Source organism: Liolophura sinensis, chromosome 12, assembly GCF_032854445.1.
Source record: "Liolophura sinensis isolate JHLJ2023 chromosome 12, CUHK_Ljap_v2, whole genome shotgun sequence".
NCBI classification, from domain to species: Eukaryota; Metazoa; Mollusca; class Polyplacophora; order Chitonida; family Chitonidae; genus Liolophura; species Liolophura sinensis.
This window is the reverse complement of record NC_088306.1, coordinates 25,787,643-25,798,724: the sequence shown is the minus strand read 5'-3', so window position 1 is coordinate 25,798,724 and position 11,082 is coordinate 25,787,643. Positions and strand designations below refer to the sequence as shown.

The following is an 11,082-nucleotide window of genomic DNA, read 5'->3' as shown; positions in this document are numbered from 1 at the left end:
TTTTCGCACACACATAAGTAAATAAGGTCAGTTTCATGGAATACTGTTATGGGCTGATCTGTGTACCATACTCCATTGTACAGGGGAGGTAATTAAGATGGGTCTGACATATTAAAAAAACAGTTATTAACAACATATATATGCACCTGTCGTCTTCATTTTCCAGGATACATGTAACTACCATTTTCCAGGATACATGTAACTACAAGGATAAAGCCAGTTATCATCTAGCCTCTAGTACAGTATGAAGTAAAAAAAAACCTTAACCACTGTTTTCACAGAGAAAAAAAAAAATCCCACATTCCTGCGAAAGCAGATATTGCGATACACGTAGGATAGCTATGAGCTAGATTTGGGCCGGTTGTATAATTTTTGCAGTACTGTATATTGGTCAGTGCATTAGGCACTTTGTACAATGATGACTGACTGCAATGATGGTAGACAATGGTTTTTTGGCTGGTAATACAAAACGTTGACATGCTAACACTGTACACTGCATTTATTACCTCCCTGTTTCTTTCACAATGTGTCAACACCGAAAATGAACAAAAACAAGCTCAGGCGACAGTAACTTCATCTGCCAATGTGTTATTGCCACTTTTATAATGCACTACTGCTTAAACAGAATAGTGAGATAGCCGGGGATTCCATAATGGCCACCCATGACAAATCCCAACTATCTGTTTGCTGACCTCAAGCCACTGGGCAGGTATGAACCTACATGTAATTGGTTGAAAACTATTCAAAATCACATGTTACAGACAGATATGGCAGTTGTAAAGACTAGTTTTTAGTCAATGAGCCCCATCAATTCTCAGATGCCTAAAAAAAGCTGGTTCTTCAATGCAGACGTCACTCTACCACTTGACAGCAAACCTCAATTTAAAATTCCCGAAGGACTGATGCATGGATAGCATTTCCATGTCCCCTCCCTAGGAAAAAAAAAGGATGATATGAAATGGCGTCATTCCCTTATTGTAAAACCTCTGAGGCAATCTGAAATTTCCCAATAAAAACCCTTATTGAAATATAATACATTCTCAATACAAAGGAAACGGCAAAACAGGAAAATAAAATTAACAAAAACATAAGTCAACCCCATGTCACGAACTCCACCTCCTTCCTTATATGTTGCGTTCCACCATTTCATGTAACCACAGTAACTGTGAGCTTAAAAAGAGATCAGAAGTCCGGTACTTCATTGACTGTTATCCACCGCGATGCCGTGTTCTTTGACAATGTGTAAAACTTCCTTGTCCTGATCTTCCAGCAAGGAATATTCACATTCGCACTCAAATGCTTTCTCAAAGTTCAGCAGAAGCGGTTTCACAGCATCATAAGAGGTAATGTTCTTAGAGAGTTCCTTGCTAAGGGAGGTAACTGATTTGCCTTCAATCCCACAAGGCACAATATGTTGAAACCAATCCAGGTCTGTGATACAGTTCAGGGAGATTCCGTGTGTTGTGACGAAACGGCTGGCATGGACACCTGCAAATAACATTTTATTTACTTATAAAATTCTGTTAAATGTCATACTCATTTTCACTTTTATGACTGCAATCTGCTTCACATGTTTTACGTAACCTGAGTGCCCAGGGTAAAACCACCAACCTTTGGCCAAACCTTTTCCATGTGTGATATGTGGAATCGCCAACCAATTGCGGATTCCGTTTGGTTTCAAATCACGTTAACTTTCTAAAAACATTGATTAATCTGATTAGTGTTATACAACATACATGACACACTAAAAATATACATACATTTAACAAACTGAAACCTGGAGCAAAATAGAGTACCTTTTACATTCTGGTGTAGTGTAGCTCTCCTTAATAAATATTTGGTATACATTACCAGTGGTGTAACTTAATATGTTTGGGTGCCTGCCGTCAGGACAGACTGCACCTCAAATGAGCCTGCCCTCAGAGGAAAGGGCCTGCCATCAGGGGAGATAATAGCTTTAATCTACCTGCCCACAGCCAATGTTCGACAGAGCCAAATATTACCAACTAAAATGCCTTTGGTGGAATGGATGACACAATGAAGCAAATGCATAACATACCTTATATAAATTGATCATTCTCCTGTCTTGGTCACACTAGTTCAATTAAATTAAACGCTGAGGTCTATAATTTCGACAATTTCTAATATTTACCTGCCTCAACGTTTAATCCTTGAATTAAAAAGCCCGGTAGATCCATGCCACAAGGCACTGTGTGGAATGAAGTGGGCATTTAAATCCACTTTGAAACGGATGTATACGCCGATTTATGGAGTGCATTTAAAAGAATAGGACCTTTATTACCACTCCCACAAGTGTAAATCCATTCCCGAGTAGAAATGTTGTTGAAATCCACACAAATATTTCCTTCTCCTTCATCAAAATAACTCTGTGCTGTCATGGCAAGTCGGGTGTACTTTAATCTCACAGCCGGGTGCCAAAAGATACAGAAATCAACCTAACAAGACAAGACGACAATAAATGTCTTAAATGACAACTAGCGATGATTTCATCGGTCATCATGGATGTAGAATAGAAAGAGCAATTTGCCAAGTCAATCGATTCTAAAGGTTCCAATCAAGGCTTGCAGACATCATGTGCACATCTGCTTTGTTATCCATGTTTTCTGCCTGTGGCCTCAGATACAATTCGGATTTTGGGTGCACCCAATGCATTGCGCGTGCACACCACAATATTGAAAAGAAAAAAAGTCAACATTTTTCAGGTTTTCTGTATATAACTAGTCTGAAATTGACTGAAACTTACTGGAGTGATCAAGAACGCCCATCTCTTCTAAGTCCACACCAAAAATCGGCGTGTGTCGCTGTTTTTGGAGTGGACTTAATGGCCAACTTTATTCCTCAAAGTGCCAACATTAAGAATTGAGTATCAGAAATTACAGGAAACAGACCTCAAAGTTTAATTTAGTTGAACTACAGTCATACAACATATTGCGATCAGATGATAGAGAACCGGTAGCTTTGCCTTTGTTTGGATTTTTAAGAGCAATGTCACCTATTGGCGAAACTCTTGTGTGGCAGAGGCACATTTGTCCAGTTAACAACAACAACAGAAGAGTGAAATGGTAACGCGTGACATCCATCGGACATTGCAAGTTGAATTTATTTCCAAAGGAGAAAATGGGTGTCGAGAAATAGTGGCTACCCAATCGCCAGATGTCACCCAACATGCCAGATGCTTTAAGGATTCCAGCTAAACTTCATGCAACACGACTTGAACTTATGTGTACGCGTGGTAAATGTACTTATACATGTATACACTGCGTATGAAGCTTACCTATGGCTCCTATCTTTCTATCATTGACCCATACCCCAGTATGTTCCGTTGTTGTAGCATCCAGTCCATATTCCTGGCAGGTTCCTGTCATCGTTTCTTCCAGTGCTTTCACATACCACTTAAGGCTTGGCTGGAAGTTCTGCAGGTTAAGTATCGGATAGGCCACAAGCTGGCCTGGGCCGTGGAATGTTATGAGACCTCCACGGTTAGTATTGTAAAATTCTGCCCCTAATTTTCTAAGCCGGACTCCGTCCTCCTCTGTGTATTTGTCGCGTCGAATACCGATTGTGTACACAGGGTTGTGTTCGACCAAGAGCAGGACATCCTCGGCCGGATTTCCAAATTTGTGCGTAAGGTATTCTAGGTGTCGGCGAGCATAGTGGGTTTGGATGTCGTAGGCGGGGATGAATCCCATTCGTCCTAGGTTGATCACCCTGACTAGACGTTGTGCCATGACGAAAAAAGAAAGTGAAGCCTTTCAGCTTATGGAACTTCAAGCATCAACTCTGGACAGGATCTGAGAAAACATAAAAACATACATCTGGTATAAAGCCGTCATTTGTTTATTTATTTACTTATTTATTTTATTGGCGTTTTACACTGTAATCAAGAATATTTCACTTATACGATGGCGGCCAGCATTATGGTGGGCCGAAACTGGGCTGAGCCCGGGAGAAACCTACAACCATCTGCTGGTTGCTGGCAGACCTCCCCACACCGGGTATACAGCTGTGGTCTGCATTCATACACAAATGTGGTCTAAGTGGAGTATGGAACAATAAAAGAAGTCTCTAAACTCATTTCTACTTATATACAATTACAGGAGTACAAAAATAATAACAAAAACATCGGACCCGGAAACTTCATATGTTCGGTTAGTGGCCTAAGTTAATAGTTTTTGGCCCAAATTCAAGCTTAAGTAAATCACCACATAAGTCTGACAGCTCCATGGGTACACAATGTATAATATATGCCAATGTAGTCAGATCGGGAACATGACCTGAAGATAACCTGAAGGGCTAACATGCAGATGTACATAGATGTAACATTACAGCATGTATTATGTCAAAAAAAAGCATCATACAATGGGGATTATTAATGAAAGACAATATTCATCGAGAAGAACCTGTAACAGCTGTCAAAACTTTGCCCACGGATGTTGGATTGTCAGATACATGAACTGGGTCTACAACGTTCAGGCGCCTGACACTGTGCTTATATAGATACACACAAGTGCTGTATGATGTACATATACATTTATGAATTATGCAATTTAACTTTTTAGGGAAAGTAAATTATGCAACTCTAGATGTTAATATATAATCTTCATATCTATTTTCACTCCGTCATATTTTTTGAGAAGATATCTGTGACTGATAAAAAGACTAACCTAATAACAGCACATAGACTGAGGTTAACTTGCCTGTACATGTATTGAGAGAGGAGTCATTAAGATCAACAGATGTATATTAGCTACAGGGGCACTTTAACAAAATTTTGTTCATTATATTTGTCGTAACTTTTCGTAAATGATCTTCACTTGTCCGTCTGTACATATATGTAGATAGCCTACATATATGTAGATAGTTATTTTACCTCCACAACCACTCCCACAACATTTCCTCTTATTATTTACTTACTTATTTGATTTGGTGTTTTGTGCCGTACTCAAGAACATTTCCCTTATACCACAGCAACCAGCATTATGGTCGGAGGAAACCGGGCACAGAATGCTGAAAACACACGTCCATCCGCAGGATGCTGCCAGACCTTCCCATGTACTTCTTTCCTCTTATTAACATTATATTTATACAAACAGTATACGCACAAGTAAAACCAGTGCGGTATAATTTGTATTTATTTATTTTGATTGGAGTTTTACGCTGTGCTTAATAATATGAAGTCTGTACGTATCACCTGAAGTACACATTCATGTACATTCTGGCAAATTATTTAGGATAAAATGCAAAACACATAAAACCTTAAAATACAGTAATTATTACCCAAAGGTGCACTTTTCGAGGTAAATGAATGTTACATTTTCCCACCAGGATATCATCCTACCCTTGAACCAGGCCAAACAATAAATTTCTAAGACCACCCTAATTCCTCAACCTTTTCGCCTATGAAAAAAGCATCTTTCTGTTCAATTTTTGTATATTTTTAATTTGATTTTGGAGACACAACTGCATTGGTTGGGCTGCCCAAATTCAGGGCTTCAAAAAATGTGTAATTTATCAGTCTAAACAGAACACCTTGCTAACATAAGAAGAGGCTGAAAAATTACAGCACAAGACCTCTGAGAATCAGGCAAAGTGTGCAACCTAGCTGTTAGCAAATTATCATGTCATTTACTGCACCGTACTTATGACGTGCATTATGTAGTTAACACAGGTCAAAATGACACATGTTGCTCTAGGCAAAGTCAGCTCAACACAAAAACAAGATGCATACATTTAGATCTGGATCACAACACAACAGTACATATGAATACAGTATTGTACATGCATGTAGGGCTTTTCCTGGCTTGAAGCTGTAATTGTAAAGATGTGGGGTAATTTGGTAATAAAATGTCAAGATACAAAGTATGAGACCTGCTAACTGTGAATGTAGGACATGTACAATTTCATTTTTATTTTCATTCCCTCCTCCGACTATGAGTGAGTGAGTGAGTGAGTGCTTGGGGTTTAACGTCGTACTTAACAAGTTTTCAGTCATATGACGACGAAGGAATACTTAGAGTGCATGTAATGTGCCTCCTTGTTGCATTACGGATTTCCACTGCTCTTTTATAAATTTATTTTCACTCAGATGACTTACCGAAGGCAAGTAAGCCGCCTCAACCGAGCCATTATACTGATACCAGCAAACCAGTTGTTGCACTATCCCCTTCATGCTGAACGCCAAGCGAGAAGTTACCATTTCCTCTTTTAAAGCCTTAGGATTGACCTTGCACCTACCGCTCCCAAAGAGGCTCTATTAACTGTGCTATCAGGGCAGGTCCCTCCGACATTGAAAAATAAAAGATGTATTCTTCCCGTAAAACAACAATTTAAACTGGTGTGGCCTTAATCCGACTGCCAAAGTTCTGCTCCAATACAGCAGTTTTGTTACACGTACATTTGCCTACTACACACATACCAAGCAGTATAAACCTAGCAGGCCTAACATCTACACTCCAAACTGCCACTATCTTTCTGTTTTATTATCTTGACGCAAATGCGGAGATGCAAGGATAGACAATATTAGCAGTTTATCACATGTCTGACACAATTTCTGGTTAGACCATCCCGAGGCAAGCCTATGGTACCACTTGTATGAGATGATGTCCCAAGTGCTGCTCTCCATCTGGTTACAGCTGTACACAAGTGCTGCTCTCTGTCTGGTTACAGCTGTACACAAATGCTGCTCTCTGTCTGGTTACAGCTGTACACAAGTACTGCTGACTGTCTGGTTACAGCTGTAAACAAGTGCTGCTCTCTGTCTGGTTACAGCTGTAAACAAGTGCTGCTCTCTGTCTGGTTACAGCTGTACACAAGGGCTGCTGTCCGTCTGGTTACAGCTGTACACAAATGCTGCTCTCTGTCTGGTTACAGCTGTACACAAGTGCTGCTCTCTGTCTGGTTATAGCTGTCCACAAGTGCTGCTCTCTGCCTGGTTACAGCTGTCCACAAGTGCTACTCTCTGCCTGGTTACAGCTGTCCACAAGTGCTGCTCTCTGTCTGGTTACTGCTGTACACAAGTGATGCTCTCTGTCTGGTTACAGCTGTACACAAGTGCTGCTGTCCGTCTGGTTACATTTGTACACAAATGCTGATCTCTGTCTGGTTACAGCTGTACACTCTCTGTCTGGTTACAGCTGTCCACAAGTGTTGCTCTCTGCCTGGTTACAGCTGTCCACAAGTGCTACTCTCTGCCTGGTTACAGCTGTCCACAAGTGCTGCTCTCTGTCTGGTTACTGCTGTATACAAGTGATGCTCTCTGTCTGGTTACAGCTGTACACAAGTGCTGCTGTCCGTCTGGTTACATTTGTACACAAATGCTGATCTCTGTCTGGTCACAGCTGTACACTCTCTGTCTGGTTACAGCTGTCCACAAGTGTTGCTCTCTGCCTGGTTACAGCTGTACACAAGTGCTGCTCTCTGTCTGGTTACAGCTGTACACAAATGCTGCTCTCTGTCTAGTTACAGCTGTACACTATCTGTCTGGTTACAGCTGTCCACAAGTGCTGCTCTCTGTCCGGTTACAGCTGTACACAAGTGCTGCTCTTTGTCTGGTTACTGCTGTACACAGGTGCTGCTCTCTGTCTGGTTACAGCTGTACACAAGTGCTGCTCTCTGTCTCGTTACAGTTGTACTCGTACATGCAGATGCTCTTGGCATCAAACAACCATACCATGTTACGCTCAAACAGAAATTAAATTTCTTGCTGTGTCAGTTAAATTTTTCAATTTCTATATACTGTACACACACCTGTAATATAAATTTTTCTCAAATATATGTAACACATTGAGTTACAAAAAAAACACTAAGTTTAAAATTTGCACCTAAGCACACACATAAGTTACCCAAAATACATCCCAAATTATTATGCAGAAGCCACGGTACTTCAGGTGTATACATGTGTGTATCTATGTATAAACATGACAGTGTACAGTATTTGGCTGAGACGAAGCAATTAGCATTTTATACCAAGTTACCCCCCAGTCACTTCACAGAGCTCTCTGTACTGAAAGCATATGCTAAAAGAGAGGTGCTATAAATAAAAACAAAAACTCTAAGTAACAAGTAGGGTTAGCACAAGTTTGGGCTTCTGAGTCTGACTAGTAAAACATCCATGTGCACTATGCTTAATCTGTGTGGGGTAGCCAAGAAGGGTCTTCTCGAGTCTAAACGGTTTATTTATTTATTTATTTGATTGGTGTTTGATCCGCCGTACTCAAGAATATTTCACTTATACGACGGCGAACAGCATTACGGCGGGTGGAAACTGGGCAGAGCCTGGTGAAAACCCACGACCATCCACAGCCAGAGGGGAAGCCACCCTGAGCTGGACATGAACCCACAGCGACCGAATAGGTGAGAGGCTCCTGGGTCATTACGCTGCCCTAGCATGCTAACCAACTAAGCCACGTAGGCCTAGTCTAAACGGTTTAATACAAATATCCAGACTTACATGGATCAAGGTCTACATGTATAAGTAAGGTTTACTTCATCTACCTTTCTATATGTCCTGACTGTGTGTAAAATGTTAATTCAAGTACATTCCGAGTCATTACTCTGTGTAGAATTATACTTTTTGGGCAGCCTTAAACAAGGTCAACCCACCAATGTAGTTTTGTCTCCAGAGCAAAAGTAAATTTATTTATTTGATTGGTATTGTATGCTGTACTCAATACTTTACTTATATGACGGCGGCCAGCATTACGGCCGGAGGAAATCAGGCAGACATTCCCGCCATGCCCATGTACTGCGAGAGAAGGCAAAATTAACAGTTGCATAATAAATCAAACTGAATGTTGCTCTTTTACATGCAAAAGGGTTTATGGATTAGAATATAAAGAAACCTGCCATACTTCTCCATACCATCTCCATACTTTAAAACCTCTTAATGGCCAATGATTAGAATGCATTTGACTGATATTGAGAACAAATGGGCCCAATCACGTTATTGGGACAAGCAAATTATTGGGACAAGCAAATTATTGGGACAAGAACAAAATAATATGCTTTGATCTAAAAGGGCAAACTACACAGAGCTCTTATCTGATTTCATTTCTGACTTTCTTTTGTTACAGGCCATTCAAATTTTTGAACTGATTATCTTTGAAACGCATTCCACACCACCATGAAGGGAGGTAATCCATGAACATGTCCGCTAGGTATTCATATGTACAGCTGGCACGTTGCATAATACTATATATTGATCTATATACAATAGGCTGTTCAAGTACTTAAGAACGCTACAGTGAACAAGTAAACCACTGCACACCCTGCCATCAAGTCTACACATGCATTGAAGAAACAAAACCAGAGTTTAACAGTGACATAATTCATTTTAGAGAAATGCTTAAAATAAAACACCCCAAAATAAAAAGACAACACACCAACCTTGCTATATATATATACTGCTACATCACAGCTTACGTGACTAAGTCTGCAGATGTGATGTCCGGTGTCCCTACTTCAACCCTCTGGCTAACCAAAACCAGTCACGGCTGGCAGTACACTGGATATTATCTATACATATGTTGAATGACGTGCTGGACAAGGCAAACCATTGCAACAGCTGCACGCCTGATTTGTTTCAAATAATCCCAGAGAAATGAAATAGATGTACCCTTACCCAGTGCTGTCTCGCTGGTCCAATCTACCCCACGCTTGCTTGTCTAGCCTTAAACAAGGCTAACAGCACAACTGCATGTATGCCTCGCTTCCTAAAATAACTATCTAGGTCATGTTTCTGGCCTAGGCAAAGTTCTTTGTCAGAACTAGGCCAACTGATTTCTCTTATGTTAAGCAAATCATCCCAGTCCTTGTTCAGTAATTATTGTTAACCTGTTAAGGTGCCTTAAGGGGGTGTGCCTGAGGAATGGTTTGGTATACCCCAACATGAATGTCAGCTAGCAAAATCAATAAATTTCTCACTTCACAGGCCTATTATCACTTGCACTCATCACATGTCCATGTGTACGTACATACTGTAAGCATTGTCTGCATGATATATTCAGGAGTTTATCAATAAAAATTAGTGAGCAACTGATGCATCTGGGATAGATATGCAATTAGAGCAGCTCTCCAGTGCTTATACTAGCAACAGCTAGTGGGAATTGCTCTTTAGCTCAGTAGAGCGCTGGACTTCGCCTGCAGAGACCCGAGTTCGAATCCTCGAACCCACAGTGAAATCCTTCAACCATTACAGATATATTCTGCATCTGAGATAGATACACATGCTTTTGGATCTCCTTGAAATGATCTATTTATTTGACTGGAATTTTACGACGTACTCAAGAATATTTTACTTATACGACTGCAGCCAGCATTATGGTGGGAGGAAAACCCACGACCACCTTGAAATGATGGTTGTCACAAATATTTTGTGACGTTTGAAACAGAGGACACAAAGCCTGTCGACAATTCAACTAATGAAGTTGCTGAACTATTACATGTATCTCCTTAGCCACCTTGTTCGTTTATATGATTTATGTATTTCATTCATGTTTTACGCAGTATTCAAGAATATTTCACTTATATGATGGCAGCCAGCAAAGCAGTTGTTGGATTGAGTAAACATCTTACATGGTCAAACCTATTGGCTCAATAGACAGTAAAATTGTGCCTTTTAGCTGTGTTGGTTCATAGGAGTCCCCACCTTCTCTTGTCTAAACCTGCTTGAAATCACAAGATTACTTAAATAGTGATTCAGATTATGTATAAAAATGTTTCCCAGAGATATATTACACTGATCTACAATTGATGAAATAAAATTTCTCAAAATATGTTGAAGAAAATCACCAATGATAAACCTCTTTCTGCTTAATTAAATATAATGATTGAAACACAATGCAATTCAATAATAACTCACATATTTCTTTCTTTATTTGTTTGTTCTTATTCGTTTTCTAATGTGCCAATTATTTTCTTTTTCTGGCATTGATACTACGCTTTTCTTACTTGTAAAAATGCCTCCTTTGTAATTTTTTTTTCTTTGCTTTCTAGATTATTTAAATTCTTTCTCTTCCTCATTCACATTTCAATACTTTTTAACCAATTTGCTTGGCACAAATA

The 11,082-nt window shown here is 39.9% G+C and overlaps 1 protein-coding gene across 1 annotated transcript; it reads right to left on the bottom strand.

Annotated features, from left to right (window-relative positions):
• On the bottom strand, nt 1–9,741 carry LOC135479106 (putative lipoyltransferase 2, mitochondrial). Its single transcript, XM_064758830.1, has 3 exons — nt 9,641–9,741; nt 3,296–3,812; nt 1–1,488 (listed from the first exon to the last, which is right to left on the bottom strand). Exons 2-3 carry the CDS (start codon nt 3,747–3,749, stop codon nt 1,199–1,201), a joined length of 744 nt encoding a protein of 247 aa, XP_064614900.1. The 5' UTR covers nt 3,750–3,812; nt 9,641–9,741; the 3' UTR covers nt 1–1,198.
• Nucleotides 9,742–11,082: the final 1,341 nt, after the last annotated feature.